Genomic DNA, 22,699 nt, shown 5'->3' with positions numbered 1-22,699 from the left:
CTACTCTAAAAGTAAAGAACCCAGCTCTAACACCTTTACTAACCACACTTTTGCCCAGTTTCCATGGATGTCCCCTAGTCCTCCCACAACCAGCCCTGTTTTTAAAAATATCTTCTGAATTAATTTTATAGAAACCCTTCAGTAATTTGAATGTCTCAATCATATCTCCCCTCCTCCGCCTATCAACCAATTTTTGCAACCCACAAATCCTCAACCTGTTCTCATATGGTTCATTCCACAGACCTGCTATCATCTTGGTCACTCGGCTCTGGATCCTCTCCACCTCCTCCCCATCAAGAAGAAACCTAGGTGACCAAATCTGAGCACAGTAGTCGAGATGGGGTCTTATCAAGGCTCGATACAGAGGAACAATAACCTGCTTGTCTCTGCTTGTCAACGTATTCTTCAGCAACCAAGTGATTTGATGAGCTGATTTGGCCACTTTTGCAATGTGTCCCCTAAATTTCAATTCCTTATCCACCAACACTCCTAAATCTCGTGCCTCATCAATTTCCTGGAGCACGGTTCCACCAATGCAGTAAACTGCCGCCAATCTTTTCACCCCAAAATGCATAACCTTACATTTTGCCACATTAAATTGACATCCATTCTCCTTAGCCCAGACTTCCAATCTATCCAAATCATCCTGCAAAATTTTGACGTCATCTGCATTCACTATTGCCCTACCCAACTTCGCATCATCCGCAAACAAATGAACTGTTCCTCTCAGATCCTTTCCTATATCATTTATGAACAAATTAAACAGCAGTGGTCCAAGAACAGATCCTTGTGGCACACCACTAGTCACAGGCCGTCTTGTGGACTCTACTCCTGAGTAAACCACTCTCTGATATCTCTCCGTCAACCACCCTCCTATCCATCTCACCAACCCTATGTCCATTCCCATGTGCTGCAATTTACTGATTAGAATTCCATGTGGTATCCTGTCAAAGGCCTTAGCAAGGTCCAGTAGAATCACTGTAAACCCAAAGAAATCTACTTGTGATCCTGTAAAACAGAAAACTAGCGCCAAAAATACACTTGGTGAAGAGGATCACGGCACCAAGACCGATTCACATGGTCAAAAGGAAGCAGATTCTGATAATGACTGGTCCAAATGTTGGACACTTTTGCAGAAAGTATATCAAAGAAAAGGGAACGTATGTGGAATTGTAAGGTGGGTGATTATAATAGTCTTAGATATCAACTTGGGGCAGTTCCATGGAGGGTGGAATTGGTAGGCTTGGATATCATTAGTACTTCAGAAATTTTGAAGGAATATTTAGCAGCAATAGTAAGCTGTATTCCATGAGGGAAGAAGAGGACGCAATTTGGTGTAAAGTGGATGACAAACAATATCAAACAGGAACTGCAAGTGAAAAACAGATTATGGAAGAGATATAAGGAGGGGGGGGGTGGAGAGCAGATGCATGAAGAATATAAGACTCAGGCCAGGAGAGTGACTAGTATGGTGAGGAAGACAAAACTGGAATATGAGAAGAGATTGGCATTAAGATTCAAAGAAAAATCTAGGGAATTTTTTAGCTATGTGGCCAGTAGGAGGAGAAATGATTGTGGAAGAATGACACTGTTGAGTAAAAATGGGAATAGAGTGACTGATGCAGAGGACATAGTGAAGTTGTTCAATGAACACTTTATTGGAGTATTTCATCCTGGAGAAGTAGGTTTTGATACTAGAGGGATAGGGTAGGCTCAAGGTTTAGAGGTGCAAGAGGAGAGTGCATTCCAAATACTGAGTACTCTGGATACTCAGTATTTGTTCTCAGTATGTGTTCCAAATACTGAGTACTCAGTAAAGCTGTGGGACTGGATGGTATTTCACCGTGGATTTTGAGAGAATGTGCTAAAGAACTGACAGCTCCATTGACTGGCTTTTCAATGAAAGTCTGGCTATGGGAAAGGTACTCGAGGAATGGAAAGAAGGTAAGATAGTAAGTACCATTACATAAGGGCAGTAGTAGACTGGAAGTGTCTAATTACAAGGCAAACAAAATTCGAGTCATGAAAAGTTGCCTGGAAACTGTTAACTGTTTCTGATTTATTTTTGACCACCGATTTCAAATATCTCTTCCATTTTTCTCTATCATGTAAGGATTTTTTGCAAAATGGATCTCAATTTTACAGTAAAACAGCTTTAAAACTCATTATATTAACTAAAATAAAGTATTTAAAATTTTCCATAAACATTTTTGGAATGAAAGTATTGGGAAAAAAAATTTAATCAAAGTAATTAAAGATTAATCTTTAGTGCATACTTTATATTTCATTGTGGTGTCTTTTTCTTTTTCCTTCAAAGCTTCTTTTTGAACTTTTTCTGTGAAATTCTTTTCCCGGGTCATCTCTGTGCAACATCCAGCAATAGCCTGCCATCATGTTGACATTCCACTTGCCCTGATACCCATCTCCTTGATGTACTAGTGGAATCGCTCTCCTTGCTCTTCACTCACAGTTCCCAGATTTTCAGGAAAGTAGTCTAAATGAGAGTTGAGAAAGTGCACTTTTAAGCTCATGGAGCATCCCAAATTCTTGAATTTCTGTAGCATATCTTCCACAATCACAAGGACCCAATATAGTTGGGGTCCTTGCGATTCCCTAAAAATTTGGTCACCATCTCTTTCAAAGCTTTCCACACTTATTTTTCAACAGTTGCCATTTTTTCTTCAAACAGTTTATCCTTCATAAGTTTCCTGATGTCTGGACTGATAAAAATACCTTCTTTCAATTTTTCTGTAGATAATCCCGGAAATTTTGCACAGATGTATTTAAAACACTCTCCTTCTTTCGACAAAGCCTTGACAAATTGCTTCATCAATTTGGGGGTAAAAAATTAAAGGATTTTTTCCCGAGCAACCAAAGTTTCGTGTAACACATTTTTATTTACCAGGTTCTAATCTGACTCTTTCTGTCCATTCCTTCTTGATCCTATGTTGCTCTTGATCTCGGATGTCCCACTCGCGCAAAAAACACAGGTATTTGGTGTATCCTCTTTGTCCCAAAATCATAGATATGACTTTAAGATCACCGCAAACTGTCCATCCATGATTGCTGTACTTAAGTTTGCTGAGAATGAAGGGTAAATTTTCATATCGTTCTTTCAAAATGCATGGAATGTGCTATTGGTACTGAAGCATACTTATTGTAATATGGAGAAGCATAGCTTTGAGGCTTCTTTTTATGGAATCAATAAACAACCTCCAGTCAATGACTTCATATTTTACGTTGAATTTGCTTATCAGTCCAGGAATATAGCTACAGTAAACTAAATCACCTTCCTCTGAAAAGTAAGGAAGAAAATCTCTTTCTCTATATCTAAACCCTAAGAAAGAAGTTCCAGGGGCTAACAAATTCTTTTCATTTAGTCTCGAACCCAGCAGTTCTGCAGATTCCTTAGGAAGACACAAATCTCTGACCAAGTCAATTAAATTGGTCTGTGAAAAAGGTTCAGGTGAAAACTTTCACAGACCAATTTAATTGACTTGGTCAGATTTAGTCATTGATAACCTTAGTAATCAATGACTAAAGTTCAACTAAAGAATCACGCAAGAAAATGTGTCTGTAACAACAGGAAAGTCATCCGTTATCTCGGCGAATCAGATTCAAAGTAGCCACCTGCAATTTTATCTGCATTCCTCCCTTCCTCTCCAATCTTAAGAATGAGAAGTTTCATGGAAATAGTGTAAATATGATCGTATCAAAGTCTTATAAAGAAAGATAATAACCTCGTTGTTTCTTGTTGTTATGAATCTCATCGTCATCATAATCATCCGAGTTCAATGTAGATCTTCACTGTCATGCACAATGACTGTAAAGATACTCTCTGACTCATCTCTCATACTCTTAGCCAATACATTCCATTCAGCATCATCACAAATTATCTTCTATCACAGAAGTCTTCAACCTTTAAGAGATTTATTTTTTATATTGAGAAAAACATAAAAATCAAAGTGAAATATATAAAGATCTACTGTTAAAGTTTGAGTATCAATAAGAGATACTCCAACTTTAACAGTAGGTTTTTATAGTTTGCGTATCAATAAGAGATAAGAACATAGATATAATGAATGCAAATTTACCTGAATTTCTGACTTGTTCAGATAACTTACAATCCAGGGAATAATTTGTTTGCAAAGTATACATCCCATAATACTCTTTTCCTTAAGTATAACTGACTTGGTGTTAGCACCTTTAAATAAAACATTAAATATGCATTTCATTTTAGGTAATGGAAAAACTTCTATTTTATATGCTAAAATAGTATTTTTGAATTTAAACCATCAATTCATAAATATGAAGTTACACATGTGAAGTTATTAAACTACATGTACTGTACTGGCCACTGAATTAGAAACTTTTATTTGATACCATGTTGGAACAACCTTTAGCCTGAACTACAGTATACATGTCGTTTGGCATAGATTCCACAAGGTGTTGGATTGCATTTACATCTACAGCATACTTTTAATTTCCTTTAATTGGCTCAGATTTGATGAAAGAGGACCACTTTGTTCCCTCATCAGTTTTTCTAACATGTAATGTTTCATACATTCTCAGTGTGGTTTAGATCCAGGCTTTGTGGTTGCCATGGAAGATGGTAGAAGTCGTCATGCTTGCTGAATCATTATTGAGCAATTCTTGCATGATGGACAGTAGCATTGTTGTCCATGAAACAACTGTCACCTGCTAGATAAAAAGTCAACACTGTAGGATGTACTTCATCAGAAACAATGTTCAGATATTCTTTGGAGGACACCCGACCTTCAGCAATATCAGGGGACCCGTTCTGTACCAACAGAACATGCCCCACACCATGACACTACTTCCTTCCAGAACCTTAAGTACTACCCTTGTGGCAGAGATTAGAGTTTCAGTCATAAACAGAGACCTGGTTTGAATGTCTGTAGGTGATGATGCACATCATTTAGGTTGGTGTTTTGCTACAAATGTTGGTGAAGTGAATGTGTAAGAAATTTTATTTTGTAAGATTTATTAAGAGGTTTTTAATTTAACCGTAGTAACACTGCATTTGTTTATGTTTATTTTCATACTGGTATGCCAATGGTGAAAATAAAATGTGCAGGGAACACACGGTGAGAGATTTTTAGACATGTTTCCCATACAGAGAGCATCCAGACTATATGCCATAACGTGACTTTGACAGTTTCCCTAACATACCATTACACAATCTCCATCCAGGCATGACCTAGCAGCATAGATGGCAGTGAGATTATGTGAACTGGTTTATACTATACCCTTGAAGATGGGAAAGGTACCAGATGTAGTGTGTAGCAGTAGGAGGATTAAGTAGAGGAGATGATGAGTTGTTGTGTAGTGGGGTAATACCCTCATGAGTCCAAGGAATCCTTAAAGGTGTTTTTTTTTTATTATTATTATTTTATTATTATTATTCAAGCCTCCATGGAGTCAAGAGACTCATCGTGGGAGGTCCTTCCTAGGAAACACAAAGTCTATCATACCATTCTTTGAACTCATTGGCCATTCTTGCTCTTACCACTCTATCAGACAATGCATTTCACGGTTCGACCACCCTCCATGCAAAGAAATCACCCCTTACCCTCTTGCTCACAGCCTCCAGGGATGGCTCCTTGTCATCACTCCTTGCCGCTGTTCCACCAAGCGCAAGAACTCCCTAGTACCCACCCTGTAACTGCCTCTCAACAGTGAAATGCATATTCTAAAGTCTCATATTCTAAAGTTTCAATTATATCACCTCTTCTTCTTCTATCTACCAAACTCTGAAGTCTACATTCCTTCAGCCAATTTTCATAACTAACATTGTACAGTCCTGAAGCCATCTTTGTGTTATCTGCCTCTGTACCCTTTCCACAGTTACTTTATCCCCATCAAATCGTGGAGGCCAAATTTGAGAACAACAGTCTAAGTGTGGTCTGATCAGGGTCTTATACAACACAATGATAACTCTTTTATCTCTGCAGGTCAGAATCCTTCTCATTATTGCAGCAATCCTCTGGATTACCTTCACCACCTTTGCAATATGCTCCCTGAATTTCAGTTTTCTATCAATCATCACCCCAGATCTCTTTCTCCTCTACTTCTTCCAGTAAAGCTCCTCCAATCGAGTATGCAGTCTCCCATCATGATGTATCCCAAACTTCAAACTTTACATTTTGTTGCATTTAACTGAAAGCCCCATCCACATGCCCATCCATCAAGTTTATTCAAATCTTCTTGCATGGCTGCCACATCTGCACTATTACTAACACCCCTTCCCAGCTTCTTATCATCTGCAAACAACAGAATATCCCCTTGCAATCCATTAACAATATCATTGATATACAGGTTAAACAATACAGGTCCCAATACTAAGCCCTGTGGAAACCTACTTATAACCGTCTGCTTCCTTGATGCCCCACCATACACAAACTCTGATACCTATCAAACAGCCAATCCTGAATCCAGTTGACTAATCCGACATCTAAACCGATATGCTGCAACTTAAATATCAGCTTATCATGTTGCACTATGTGAAATGCCTTTGCAAAATCAAAAAAAAATGGCAGTATATGCCTTTCCCCCTCATCAACAGTTCTTGCCACTTTATTATAAACGGTAATCATATTCTAAAGCAAGTATTTAGTGACCCACCATTCGTAATTGGAGCTGCGGCTGCTGCCATCATCACTAATAAATGCCAAATACCAATATTAAATGCTAATAACTAAACGTTAATAATATTACTATTAATAATAATAATATTAAATGCTGATAATTACACTAAATAGCGAAAACTTATCTTCTTTTCCACCACGGATGCATCCAACTCTGATCTCACCTTCTTGGTAACCCCAAAATAACACAATATAACAACTAAACTCCAAAAGTGGCACCACTAAAAGAACACTTGTGTTACTGAGAAAAAAAAATGTAGCACAATTCATGACAGAAGTCACATTATACACTGTTTAAAAACACTTTTTTTTTTTTACCACAGCTCAAATCCGCCACTTGCTTCAGCGACTCTAATGCCATCCCAAATTATTATTATTATTATTAAGAGAGCCTTCCAGGGAGTCAGAGACTCCAAGGGAGGCCATATACTACACACACCAGCTATCATACTTATTCTTGAATTCATTCACACTGCTAGCACTCATAACATCCAATGGCAATCCATTCCAATCATGCACCACCCTATGAGAGAAAAATCTAGCCCTCACTCCACCCCCCCTTCTTAGCAGCATTCATTTTCAACTTCCAAGGAGAATGTCCCTTGTCCTTTTCACTGCAGGGAGGCCCATATTAACCATTATTCACACAATCGCATCATACATCTTGAACTCATTGATTCAGAAAGTACTCACAACTGACTCTGGCAACCCATTCCACCAATCCACAACCCTCTTATTAAAAAATCAACTAGTCCTAACACCTTTATTAACCATACATTTACAGTTTCCAGGTGTGATCTTTTTGTTCTATCACTTACCACCATAGACTGAAAAATGCCTTCTGTGTCAACCATATAAAACCCTTTAATATTTCTATTATATCCATCCTTTTTTCACCTATTAAGTAGTCTTTGTAACCCATAGACATTCAATCTATTCTCATAGACAGCATGCCAACTGATGTCGATCACTTGTCTTTGGATCTTCACCACCACTGTCTCATCCTCGCATTCTCTCTCTCAGTCAATCAGATATGCAGGTTATAGTCCAGACAAGGCTTTATTAAATCCTTATAAATGGGAATAATAGCCTTCCTATCCCTCTTTGTTAGAATATGTTCTTCACCATCCAAGTAATATGATGTGCTTTGTGGCCACTTTTGCAATATATCCTCTAAACTTCAACTCCCTGTCCACAATCATCCTCAAATCCTTGGCCTTATCAATTTCCTGTAGTTCAGTTCCAACAATGTAGTCTGCAGCCTATAATCTCTTCTTCTCAAAGTGCACAACCATATAACTAGTTGTGTAACTACTAATTATTATCTTTTGCTCATGTTGCCAGTCTATTTAAGTCATCCTGCAGGATTTATTATTATTATTATACAGGTATCCCATGGTGTCAAAAGATTCACTGCAGAAGAACCACATTAACTATTATTCACACACTACCAATCCTCTCCTTAAACCCATTCACTGTCAGGGCACTCACAACTACAGCTGGCAATATATTCCAGTCACACCACTCTCCAAGCAAAATATTTAGTCCACACACCCTTACACAACTTCCACGGATGATCCCTGGTTCTCTCCCCCCTTTCTCTCTCTCTACTCATGTAATGAAGAATTTCTTTTGTGTTATATAACTTATAACTTTTTATCATGTCACCCTTTCCACATCAACTAAACTTTGCAACCAACATTCACCCTCAATCCATACTTATAGGGAGCATTCGACAAACCTGTCAGGGTCACTCATCTGTCTGAATTTCCTCTATGACCTCCTCATCCTCCCCCCAAGAAACCCAGGTGATCAAATCTGTGCACAGCCTAATCATAACCTTCTAGAGAGAGAGAGAAAGAGATAATAACCTCCCTATCCCTACTTAATCTTTTGAGCTATTCTGCCAACTTTTGCAACATGCCATCTGAACTTCAACTCTCTCTCTCTCCACTATTACCCTACAAATCCCTAGCTGCATAAATTTCCTGCAACCATTACCATCAGTGTAATACACAGTGTGTAACATTTTCACCCCAAATTGCATAACCTTACATTTTGCACATCATCATCATCAAATTCCTGATATGTACACCCAAGAGGTGTACAGAATTATTATGATAGTACTACATGAAAAATTTACACCATTAGTTAACTTCTAATTATGAATTTACTCCAAATTAATCTGTTATCTGTCAAGATTCCAATATTATCAGATCTTACATTTCTGTCTTTTAAGACACTTTTCACTATATCAATCCATCTGCATCTTGGTCTTCCTCTGGATCTTCTCCCTGCCAACCTGGCAAAGAACACTTGTTTAAGTGACCATGTTCCTTGGCAAAGAACACTTTTTAAGTGACCATACCATCTGAGATTAGCTCTACTAACACATTCCTGAATGCTAACAATGGCAAGTTCTTTCTTAATATTCCCATTAAAAATGGGAATATTAGGAAAGAACCATTGATGCCATCTGTTCACTTCATTAAACTTTCTCAAAACTCCCTTATTTGAGGTCTCCAGTCTTTTGAGTTAAAATGAACACTGTCTTGTATACAGCTAATTTAGTGTTTTGACTAATTTCTTTCTTATCCCATATAAATTTATTCAGCTTGCTTACTACCATACCAGATTTACTAATTCTGTGTAGAGTCTCCATAGCTCAGTCAATATAGATGAAATCCTTTGGTTGGAAAGACCTGGGCTCCATTCCTGTCCATAGTGTGAGGAACCTTTATTCACCTTTGACTAAAGGTGAATTAGACAGTCTCATATGGAGATAGAGGGTTTTTTCACCTGGAAACTCAGGTTTTTCATACCTCAGAACAGGCAAACTGGCCCCATGAACACAGATGGATATACGGTCATCATCGTCATCATCATCAAATTCCTGACATGTACCCTAAAAAGTGTACAGGATATTATGATACTACTTGAAGAACTTACATCATTACTAACTTCCTATCAAATTTTCCTCCAAATCAATCTGTTATTTGCCAAGACTCCAACATTATCAGACCTTATATTTTTGTCTTCTAAGGCACTTTTTACTGTATCAATCCACATATACGAGGTCTCCAGTCTTTGATCAAATGCTTTATTTCTAACCCAGCTCTCAGATCCATGAGTTAAAAATGAACACTGTCTTGTATTCAGCTAATTTAGTGTTTTGACTAATTTCTTTTTTTATTCCACATAAATTTATTCAGCTTACTTACTACCATACCAGATTTACTAATTCTGTGTAGAGTCTCCATACTAATCCATGCTAATCTTTCGCTCCCATTCTGTTTAAGTGACCATACCACCTGAGATTAGCACTGCTAACACATTCCTGGATGCTAACAATGTCAAGTTCTTTCCTAATATGCTCATTTTTAATATGATATTGCCATCTGTTCATGCCCCTAATCTTTCTCAGGACTCTCATATCTGTGGTCTCTAGTCTTTGGTCAAGTGTTTTTTTTTCTAACCCAGCTCTCAGATCCATAAGTTAAAATTGGTTTGAACACTGTCTTATATACAGCTAATTTAGTGTTTTCACTAATTTCTCTCTTATTCCATATAAATTTATTCAGTTGACTTCCCACCACCAGCCATATACTTAATTTACTGCCTTCGCTAAAAATTGTGCCTAAGTAGCTTGTTCTATAGGTTCTCCAATTCACAATGCAGTTGATGTGGGAATGGATACTTGGGAGAAGGGAGACAATGTCAGGTAAGACTGAGCCCAGTGGAGTCTAGAAGGGATAATGCTGGGTATAGAAACAATGGCATTTATATGCTGTATACTAATGCCAGGAGTATCCGGAATAAGGGAGAGGAATTGGTGGCGCAGATAGCATCAGCCTGGCCAAAAATTATTGCGATCACTGAGACGTGGTTGACAGAAGGAGATATAAAAACAGGAATAGAAGTCGCTGGGTATAGCATTTTTCGCCAGGATAGGAGGGGAAAGCGTGGTGGTGGGGTGCTGCTTATGATAAGTGATGACCTATGTCCTCTAAGAGTGGAGAATTTGGAAGGTAGTGAGACAAATGATTTTGAGAGCGTATGGTGTGAGGTAGAGGTAGGCAAGACAGGATATTTAGTGGGGTGTTGCTACAGACCCAGGAGCACAGAGGATGGGGACCAGGAGATGTTTAGACAGCTAAGTTTGGCAAGTGCAAGAAGAATGATTGTTATGGGAGATTTTAACTTCAGTAGTATAAATTGGAGAGAGGAAGATGCATGTAACAATAGGGGAATGGAATTTCTAGAATTCTTGAGGGACAAATGTCTTAGGCAACATGTAACAGAGGGAACAAGAGGTTCAAAAATTTTGGATTTGGTTATAGCATCAGAAGAGTTGATAATAACTGAGTTGACGTCTCTCCCACCAGTTGGAGAGAGTGACCATATGGTTTTGACTTGGAAAATGAATAGACATGCAGGAGTATCAAAGAGACGGGAACTTATGTGGAATTATAAGGCAGGTGATTATAATAGTCTTAGACGTCAACTTCGGGAAGTTTCATGGAGGGAGGAATTGGAAGGCCGGGATATCACCAGTGCGTGGGAAATTGTGAAAGAATATTTGTTATCAGCAATGGTAAGTTGTATACCACGAGTGAAGAAGAGGGCGCAATTTGGAGTAAAGTGGATGACAAACAATATTAAACAGGAATTGCATGCGAAAAAGAGGCTATGGAAGAGATATAAGGAGACAGGTGAAGAGATGCATGAGGAATATAAGACACAGGCCAGAAGAGTGACTCGTGTGGTAAGGAAAGCGAAACTGGAATATGAGAGGAGATTGGCCCTAAGATGCAAAGAAAATCCTAGGGAATTTTTTAGCTATGTGGCCAGTAGGAGGAGAAATGACTGTGGAAGAATGATATTGTGGGATAAAAATGGGAATAGAGTGACTGATGCAGAGGACATAGTGGAATTGTTCAATGAACACTTTATTGGAGTATTTCATCCTAGAGGAGTCAGTTTTAATGCTAGAGGGATAGGACTGGTACGAGGTCTGGAGGTACAGGAGGAGAGTGTGTTTCAGATACTGAGTACTCTGGATGTCAGTAAAGCTGTGGGACTGGATGGTATTTCGCCACGAGTTTTGAGAGAATGTGCTAGGGAATTGACAATACCTTTAACGTGGCTTTTCAATGAAAGTCTGGCTTTGGCAAAGGTGCCCAGGGAATGGAAGGAAGGTAAGATAGTGCCATTGCATAAGGGTGGTAACAGACTGGAAGTGTCTAATTATAGGCCAGTCTGTGTGTCATCAGTAGTTGTTAAGATCTTGGAGAAAGTAGTGAGGGACCGTGTACAGCATTGGGCAGATGAGGGTAATGTTATCTGTGAGAATCAACATGGATTTGTGAAAGGACGCTCTTGTTTTAGCAATATGCTAGCCTTTTATAATAAAGTTACAAGAGCATTAGATGAGGGAAAGGCATATACTGCAATTTTCTTAGACTTGGCGAAGGCATTTGACAGGGTGCCACATGATAAGCTGATATTTAAGTTGCAGCACATGGGTCTGGATGTCAGATTGGTCAACTGGATTCAGGATTGGCTGTCTGATAGGTATCAGAGAGTTGTGTATGGTGGAGCAGTTTCCAGGAGGCAGAGGGTTACAAGTGGGGTCCCACAGGGCTCAGTACTAGGACCTCTATTGTTTAACCTTTATATCAATGACATAGCCAGTGGATTGCAGGGGGATATTCAGTTGTTTGCGGATGATGCGAAGCTTGGAAGGATTATTAGTAATAGTGCAGATGTGGTAGCCCTGCAAGAGGATTTAAATAAGCTAGATAGATGGGCAAATGAATGGGGGTGTCAGTTTAATGCAGCAAAATGCAAGGTCTTGAGGTTTGGGAAACATCGATGGGATGCTGCATACTCTATGGGAGGAGTTATACTGGAGGAAGTAGGGGAGACAAGAGATCTGGGGTTGATGATTGATAGAAACCTGAAGTTTAGGGGACATATTGCAAAGGTGGTGAAGGTAACACAGAGGATTGCTGCTATTATGAGAAGGACACTGACCTGCAGAGATAAGAGGGTTATCATTCCGTTGTATAAGTCTCTGATCAGACCACACTTGGACTATTGTTCTCAGATTTGGTCCCCAGGATTTGAAGGGGATAAATTAACCGTGGAAAGGATACAAAGACGGATGACAAAGATGGTTTCAGGACTGTACAAGGATAGTTATGAGGATCGGCTGAGAGAATGTGGACTGCAGAGTTTGGTGGATAGAAGAAGGAGAGGTGATATGATTGAGACTTTTAAACTGTTGAGAGGTGGTTACAGGGTTGACACTGGGGAGTTCTTTCGCTTGGTTGATCAGCGGGAAGGAGTGATGACAAGAGGCCATCCCTGGAAGTTACGAAAGGAAACTGTGAGCAAGAGGGTAAGGAGTGGTTTCTTTGTGTGGAGGGTGGTTGAGCCGTGGAATGCATTGCCTGATGGAGTGGTGGGAGCGAGAACGGTCAGTGGGTTTAAGGAGTGGTATGATAAACTTTGTGTTTCTCAGAGGGGGACTTCCCCTCGATGAGTCTTGACAGACTTTGTCTTAGAAAGGACCTCCCTCGATGAGTCTTTTGACTCCTTGGAGGCCTGAATAATAATAATAATAATAATAATAATAATAATAATAATAATATTTTCAATGCTTCTGCCTATTTTCATTGTCTTTGTTTTGTTATTGCTGACCTTCATAAAATATCTATTACAACAGTTATTCAATTTAGTCAAGGCATCTTGCAGACTTGTAGTAGATTTATTTAGAAGTATAACATCATCAGTATAAAGCAAAGAGCTGAGATTAACATCTCCAGTTTTTTTGATATCAGGTTTAATATCGCTTTCCTTCATAATGTGATCCATATAGATAATGAATAACAGAGGGGATAATATACATCCTTGTCTGGACCAGATTTAATATAAAAATCTTCCTGTACTTCAATTCTAACTGATGACTTACAGCTCAAATAAAGACTAAGTATTGTTTGCTATAATGCCCCATTGACACCACAAAGCGTTTTGAATAGCTTTTATCTTGGCACCTTGTCATATGCTTTTTACAGGTCTACAAAAGTTAAATTCAGATCTTTGTTATATTCCCATGATTTCTCAACTATTTGTCGTAATGTGAAAATCTGATCCTGACAGCCTCTACTTGGCCTAAATCCAGCTTCTTCTTCTTCTTCACTAAGCTTCACTTCTACAATCCTTCTCAACCATTTCTCAAGTACACTTGCATAATCTTACCAGGAACACTCAGTAAGGAAATAATTCTTAATTCTCACATTCAGTTTTATTTCCCTTTTTGTATATGGGTACTGTGAGAGCTCTACTCCAATCATCAGGAATTCATCCCTCTGTCCTATGCAGTGCAGCCACTGTAAGACTTTTATACCACCTTACTTGAGCATTTCTGGTTGAACATCATCTACTTCTGCTGCCTTTCCACATTTCAGGCTATTGATTGCTTTTTATACTTCAAGTATGGATATGTATTCTGACTGCATGCCTGCTGAGTGTTTTTTACCACTGTGCTGTCACTGGTTGTTTCATTTAGCAATTTTTTGAGGTAATTGCTCCATACATCAAGGATATTATTATTACTATCCCAAGATACCATGGAATCAAAGACTTATCTAGGAGGTCCTTTTGTCATACAAAAGGACCTCCTTAAACACACTCAAATTCTCTACAGATACCACACTCTCAGACAAGGCATTCCAATCATTCACAACACCACTGTATGCAAAGAACCTGCTTCTCACTCCCCTGTTCACACCAGCCTAGTACAGGTTCCAGGGATGACCTCTGGTTCTCCCTCTGATCTCCCACCATTTTCTGTAAAACCTCTTCAACATTGCTCCTATAACAATCTCTTACTAACTTGCAGGTCTCTATCATATCACCCATCCTCCTCCTATCTAGACTCTGTAAATTACATCTTCTCAACCTTTCCTAATATTCGACATTCCAGAGATCAGAAACTACCTTTGGTCACCTTTGGACCATTTCCAACACCTCTTCATTCTTTTGAAAACCAGGCCACCAAATTTGGGCACAGTAGTTCATGTGTGGCCTAATCAAAGCCTTATACAATGGAATAAGAATCTCTTTACTTCTAAAAGTAAGTGTTCTCTGCATCATTCCCAGGAACTTTTTATATTGTCCTCACTATTTTGGCAATGTGTACCCTAAATTTCAGATTCTTATCCATTATCATCCCAAGATCCCTTATTTCCTCCACCTCCAACAATATATCCCCACCAAGCATAAAGTCTACATCCCATCAGCCAGCCTGGTTGGTCGAGTGGTTAGCATATCCACTCTCCAGTCAAAAGGCTGCGAGTTCAAATCCCGCCATGGGAATGGATGTTTGTGATTATTGTCTGTGAAAATATTACTGATGGTGGTGGGCAGTAAATGGCATTGGTGTAGATGATGCTGTTTGCTGTAGTTGGTGGATTGAGTGGGGAGACAGAGAGTTGTGGAGTGTGTGCTTTCCCTCAATGAGTCTTTGGACTCCTTGGAGGTGTCACGTAATAATAATAATAATAATAATAATAATCTTTGTTTCCCAAATTTTAAAACCTTGCATTTTGCAACACTGAACTCACATCTCCATTTCCGTGCCCATTCGCTCAATTTATTCAAGCCTTCTTCTAAAGGCCACAACATCTTCTCTACTCTTCATAGTTCATTCCAACTTTGCATCATAAAAAAAAAAACAAATCCATATTAACATACAACTTATGGCCCTAACAACCTCCCCCCCAGAGACACAAATCGAATGAATTTCCTCTTCCTGGATATTGCTACCCCATACACAACTTGCTGATTCCTATCAGATAGCCAGTCTCTAATCCAATGCACTAATCTAATATCCAACCATATCTGCTCTAGTTTGACTATCAACTTATCATGTGGTTGAGGTTCAAAAGCCTTTGCAAAATCTAAGTATACTACTGTGTATCCCTCTCCTCTGTTCAAGGAAGCTGTCACCTTATTGTAATAAGTAAGTAAATTACTAAAACATGACCTCCCTTCAGCAAATCCATGCTGTCCATCAAAGATAATAACACTGTGGTCAACCCAATCCTAGTTCTCACCAGCTTCTCCAACAACTTAACCATAACACATGAAACATAGATAGGCCTATAATTTGATGCCTGAGTTCTGTCATCTTCCTTATGAAGTGGCACAATCTTGCCCCAGTTCCACTCCTTTGGAACTTGATCCAGTGCAAGACATATTAAAAAAATATATCAAGGCAGATGTCAACTCCCTGGCACATTCCTTCAGAATATGTGGTGATATATGAGGGTGGTCTGAAAATTTCTCGGCCTAACAATGAAAAAATGAATTTATAATTTCAAAATTATTTTTATTTTTCAACATAATCTCCCTTAAGACTAATACATTTATTCCAGCGATGCTCCAGAGCCATTATCCCATCCCTGTAGTGGTTCTCACTAAGATCTGAAAAATACCCCCTCTAAAGGTGCAATCACCTCTTGATTTGAAGAAAAACGCTAACCAGCAAGGAAGAGTTTTAGTTTTGGGAAGAGATAGAAGTCAGAGGGAGCCGATTCTGGGGAATAGGGTGGATATTCCAACAATTCATAGTGCAGATTCCTTAATTTTCCCATTGTTTTATTCTTGTTAAAACGCTCCAAGCACTGTTCAGAGATTTTCATGTGAGTGCATTGTTAATCTGCTGTGAGCAAGTGCAGCTCCCCATCTTGCGCAAAGCTTTTTCATTTGCAATTATTTATGCAAAATGTATCTTGCACATTCTCTTGAAATGCCTGTAGTCTCAGCAATTTCATGCACTTTGACTCGCCGGTCATCCAATACCATATTGTGCACTTCATTAATGATTTCTGGTGTTGTTACTCTTTTTGGACTCCTTCTTGTGGATCATCTTCAAGGCTTGTACGACCATGTTTAAACTCGGCATCCCATTTCTTAATCGTTGAAAATGAAGGAGAAGAATGCCCATAAACTTTTAGGAACTTCAAATGAATTTCTTTTGTCGTTAAACCTTCTTTTACAAAGAATTTTATAACTGCGCGATACTCAATTTTATCCATTTCAAGGGATACAGAAAAAGTTTTTGCTTCAGACAGCTGTATAAAAAACCTACTTGATAGAATGACTTGCAATTTCATATGGATGCTTATGACAGATGTACCAACTTAGAAAAAAAATCTTGCCAATAGCATTGCCATCTATGGTCGAGGTCAAGAACTTTTCAGACGACCCACGTATTATCAAGTCCCACATCCTTATTAACATCAAGTCTGCTCAATTCCCCATACACCTCTTGCTCACTTACAGTCAGTCTTCTCTCCTCCCCCATCATCAACTACTCTCAATCTCTTCATGATGTCACAGTCACAAGAATGAAAGACCTTTATGAACTGCTCTTTAAGTATCTCCACTATATTTTCCACTAGTCGTCCTTGTACCATTTTCAGTGTCATCTTTCCATAATCTTTTTTTTTTTTTTTTTGCTGGCTACATATTGAAAGAACTCCCTAGGATTCTTTTTGGCTTCATTAGTTAACTGCTGTTCATACTGAACTTTTGTCATCCTTGGCAACGAAGTCACCTTCCATGCTTGGTCTTTGTAATCCTCATGGAAGTGGTCATTACCACATCTCTTATGCTGCCTCCATAATGCATTTTTTCTCTGTATCACATGCTTAATCTCTTTATTCATCCATCTCACACCTACCTTATTTAATCTTCTGACTCTTGGAATACATTTAGACAGTGCTTCTAGTAGATAGTTCCTTGAATATCCTCTAATCTGCATTGATCTCTTTTCCAGCTAACTTCTTATTCCATGCTACACCTGCAAGTTGTCTCCAGCTCTGTAGTTCCACATATACCCTTTTCTCACAGAGGTCCTCACCCTGCTGGCAACCACCCAGGTAATCACTTCATGGTCACTCTCACCAATGGGAGGGTGATTTGACACCTCATTTATAATTTCATACTCTGATGAGATGATCAAATCCAAGACCTTCAATTCTCATGTGCTCTCTGTTACATACTGTCTGAGGTTGTCAAGAAACTCATTTTCTTTACTTCTGGTTGCTATCATCATCTCAGTTCTATATTGCTATAGTTAAAATCACCCATAATAGTCATCCTTTTCTTATTTGCTTGGCTAATTTGATTATACATTTCACAGTCACTACCATCCACATTACCAGGTCTATAGCAACATCTAACTAATAACCAAGTATTTCATTCTATTCACATCTATCTTATCTTACACCATACTGCCTCAAATCCACTGGTACTATTTTTGTCTTGCATCTCTGCTTTGTATGGCTTCACTCTTTCTCTATCCTCAACAGCATTCCCCCCCCCTCCCTTTTTACCCTTTCTATCATCATGAAACATATCATGCCCTTCCATTTCTATTCCTGTCAGGATGTCGTCCTCATCCAACCATGTCTCACTTATTCCACCAATTTTTGGGTGAACACACTCAATTAATGCAACCATTTCATTTACCTTGCTTTTTACACTTCTAGCATTTGTATACAAATACAGCAGCTTATTCCTGAATCTATAACTAGTTCAACTGATAACATTTTTTGATGTAACTTCTCCATGCTTAACTAGAGCCATTTCTTTTTCTCCTTATTCATCTTCTAACATTCTTCAGATCCAACTGTTTTCCCTTGATCCCAACTTTCTCATGCTGTGTTCCTCTATCCACCCTGAGCCTCCCCATTTCTCTGTCTATCTTGCACACCTGTTCTCTCATTCTTTATACTCATCTGTCACTTCTTCATTCACAACCACCTCTTCAATCTCTCCTGTCTTACTCTCCCATTCTTCCACATCACTTACCACTTGATCAGATTCATTCTCTGCACTCACTTCTCTATCTTCCAGCAGCAGCAGTCTCTCCAAGCGACTCACACCAAAACCACTCAAATGCAGTCCATCGCTCCTATACAGTTAACTTCATCCTTCAAAACTCATTCCACACATTAACAAATTGCACTCCTTTCTTCTCGCACATTTCTGCTAACATACCATTCCTAATCCTTGCTGTCTGCCTCATCTCACCACTGTCATACCTGGGAAACATGCTTATTACCTTTCTTATCACATTATTTTCTTTTATCCGTACTTAACAACCTTTATCTCTATCTCAAAGCCTATATCTTTATCTCCAGTTTTAATGTCACCTTTATCATCTCTAATTCCTTTTAGTGCACTCTTTCTTCCATTTCTGAGCTTTTTCAACAGCCCTCCAGAATATTTTACCACCTTCCTGATATTTATTTTCTATATTCTTGCCAAAGTCTTCCCATGACTTTTGTTTAGCTAGTTTTACAGTGTTTGGCTTTCTTACATTTGTCTCTGTATTCTCTAAGAGCACGAGCTGATTTATTTCCCAGGAACTTTCAATATGCTTTCTTCTTCTTCTCTTTGTGTTTCTCAGGGGGGGACCTCCCCTCAGTGAGTCTTGACAGACTTTATGTCTTAGGAAGGACCTCCCTCGATGAGTCTTTTGACTCCTTGGAGGCCTGAATAATAATAATAATAAAAAAAAAAATAATAATAATTTCCTTCACCAACTATTTAACTTCCTGTGTCCACCATGGAGTTCTGATTTTTCTATCCTTGCAGACAACCTCGCCACATGCTTCTCTGGCTGAATCAATCAAGGTTTTATTCAGGGTTTGCCACTGAATCTCCAAGGTTTGGTTCTTGTTCTTAAACTCTTTCATTTTTTCTTGAAAAATATTTGTGTATTTTAGTCTACAGTTCACATCTGAGAGCTGCTCAACTTTTATTCGCTTTAAAACTTGAAACGTTAAATGTTTTTATTTTCAATATGAAGTTCAATTTTATCTTGCTCAAGACTAAATGGTGATCACTTCCAATTTCAAGTCCACTGTACACTCCAGTGTCATGCACTAGTGAAAAAACATCCCTCTCAACAATAACAGTCAATGAGACTTTTCTTATTCCTTCTCTCTTCTCTCCATGTAAATTTATGCACATTTTTATGTTGGAACATGTTGTTAGTAATAACCAGTCCATGTCCTGAGCAGAAATCCAACAGGTATTTGCCATTATTATTATTAGCTTTGCTCTTTTCTCCAAATTTTCCCAAAATATTTTTGTATATCTGACAATCATTTCCTTCTCTGCTATTTAGATACCCAACAAGGATCAACTTTTTCTTTTTCATTGTTTCAAATGCTTTCTCTAAAACCTCAAAAAATTCCTCCATTTCTACCTTAGTAGAACCTTCTGTGGGACCATAGGCACAAATAAGTCTTATTGTCCAGTTTCCCATTCCGATATTTGCCCACACCACTACTTGATATTGCCTGCCATTCAAGAAGATTAGCCTCGTATTTTGTGTTGAGTACTATAGCTACTCTTTTTCCCTGATTGTTATTGCCTGAATATCATCATCATCATCATCATCAAATTCCTGCCATGTACCCTCAAGGGGTGTATAGGATATGATAGTACTACATGAAAAAAATTACATCATTATTAATTTCCTATCTACAATTTTCCTCCAAATCAGTCTGTTACTTGTCAACACTCCAATATTATCAGATCTTATATTTCTATCATCTAAAGCACTTTGTACCGTATCAATCCACCTATATCTTGGTCTTCCTCTCGGTCGTTTTCCTGCCAACCTGGCTGAGAACACTTGTTTTGCTAATCTTTCCTCGCCCATTCTGTTTAAGTGACCATACCACCTGAGAATAGCTCTGCTAACGCATTCCTGGATGCTGACAATGTCAAGTTCTTTCCTAATATCCTCGTTTTTAATATGATACTGCCATTGATGCCATCTGTTCACGCCTATAATCTTTCTCAGGACTCTCATATCTGAAGTCTCTAGTCTTTGGTCAAGTGTTTTACTTCTGACCCAGCTCTCAGATCCATAAGTTAAAACTGGTTTGAAAACTATCTTGTATACAGCTAATTTAGTGTTCCGACTAATTTCTCTCTTATTCCATATGAATTTATTCAATTGACTTCCCACCATAACAGCTTTGCTGATTCTGTTGTCTATTTCTATATTTAATTTACCATCTTCAGTAAAAATCGTGCCTAAATAGCTGAAATGTTTTACTTGTTCCACAGGTTCTCCATTCACAACACAGTTGACATTTTCAATGATTCTGCCTATTTTCATTGTCTTTGTCTTTTTATTGCTGACCTTCATACCATATCTATTACAAGAGCTATTCAATTTAGTCAGAGAATCTTGCAGACTTGTAGCGGATTTATTTAGAAGTATAACATCATCCGCATAAAGCAAAGAGCTGACATTAACATCTCCAATTTTGATATCATGTTTAATACCACTTTCCTTCATAATGTGATCCATATAGATAATGAATAACAGAGGGGATAATGTACATCCTTGTCTCACACCAGATTTAACATTAAACCATCTTCCTGTACTTCCTTCAATTCTAACTGCTGACTTACAACTCAAATAAAGACTAAGTATTGCTTGATATAATGTCCCATTGACACCATATAACTGCAGCGTATTGAATAGCTTCTCTCTTGGCACCTTGTCATATGCCTTTTCCAGATCGACAAAACTTAAATACAGATCTTTGTTATATTCCCATGCTTTCTCGACTATTTGTCGTAAAGTGAAGATCTGATCCTGACAGCCTCTATTTGGCCTGAATCCAGCTTGTTCTTCACCAAGCTTTTCTTCCACAATTCTTCTCAACCGTTTCTCAAGTATACTTGCATAGATCTTGCCAGGAACACTCAGTAGGAAAATACCTCTGTAATTCTCACATTCAGTTTTATTTCCCTTTTTATATATGGGTACTATGAGAGCTCTACTCTAATCATTGGGAATTCATCCCTCTGTCCAGGCTTTCTGAACTATGCAGTACAGCCACTGTAAGACTCTTATACCACCATACTTCAGCATTTCTGGTCGAATATCATCTACTCCTGCTGCCTTTCCACATTTCAAGCCTTTGATGGCTTTTTGTACTTCAAGTATAAATATGTATTTCTGATTGCATGCCTGGTCAATGTTTTTTACCACTGTGCTGTCACTGCTTGTTTCATTTAGCAATTTTTCAAAGTAATTACTCCATACTTGAAGGATATCTTTTTCTCCTGTTTTCATGTCACCTTTATCATCTCTGACATCTTTTATAGCACTCTTTCTTTCATTCCTAAGCTTCTTCAACAACCTCCAGAATATTTTGCCACCTTCTTGATATTTAATTTCTATATTCTTGCCAAAGTCCTCTCATGACTTTTGTTTAGCTAGTCTTACGCAGTGTTTAGCATTCTTGCATTTGTCTGTATATTCTCTAAGAGCACAAGGTGACTTATTTGACAGGAACTTTTGATATGCTTTCTTCTTTTCCTTCACTGCCTCTTTAACTTCCTGTGTCCACCATGGAGTTCTAATTTTTCTATCCTTGCTGACAACTTCACCACATGCCTCTCTAACTGAATCAATCAGGGTTTTCTTCAAGGCTTGCCACTGAATCTCCAAGGTTTGATTCCTGTTCTCAAACTCTTTCATTTTTTCTTCAATAATCTTTGTGTATTTTAGTCTACAGTTCACATCTGAGAGCTGCTGAAGTTTTATTCGCTTTAAAACTTTCTTACATGTTATTATTTTCAATATGAAATTCAGTTTTATCCTGCTCAAGACTAAATAGTGATCACTTCCAATTTCAAATCCTCTGTACACTCTGGTGTCCTGCACCATGGAGAAAACATTGTTATCAACAATAACATAGTCAACGAGACTTTTCTTATTCCTTGCTTCTTCTCTCCATGTGAATTTGTGCACATTTTTATGTTGGAACATGGTGTTAGTAATAACCAGTCCATGTCCTGAGCAGAAATCCAACAGGTATTTGCCATTATTATTAGCTTTGCTCTTTTCTCCAAATTTTCCCAAAATATTTTTATATGTCTCACAATCATTTCACACTCTGCTATTTAGCTCCCCAACA

At 38.3% G+C, this 22,699-nt stretch overlaps 1 protein-coding gene across 2 annotated transcripts in view; it reads right to left on the bottom strand.

Annotated features, from left to right (window-relative positions):
* The window catches only part of LOC150099492 (prosaposin-like), a 149,064-nt gene that overhangs the window by 62,482 nt on the left and 63,883 nt on the right, over positions 1–22,699 (bottom strand). For both annotated transcript variants that reach the window (XM_090403867.1, XM_090403866.1), the window contains exon 7: positions 4,095–4,204. In XM_090403867.1, coding sequence (XP_090259993.1) covers positions 4,095–4,204 — 110 coding nt within the window. The remainder of the gene's footprint in view (positions 1–4,094; positions 4,205–22,699) is intronic.

This window comes from Typopeltis vanoorti, chromosome 14 (assembly GCF_054136105.1).
Source record: "Typopeltis vanoorti isolate ZY-2024b chromosome 14, IOZ_Tvanoo_1.0, whole genome shotgun sequence".
In the NCBI taxonomy this organism is placed as follows: Eukaryota; Metazoa; Arthropoda; class Arachnida; order Uropygi; family Thelyphonidae; genus Typopeltis; species Typopeltis vanoorti.
This window is presented reverse-complemented; position numbering and strand designations above follow the sequence as displayed.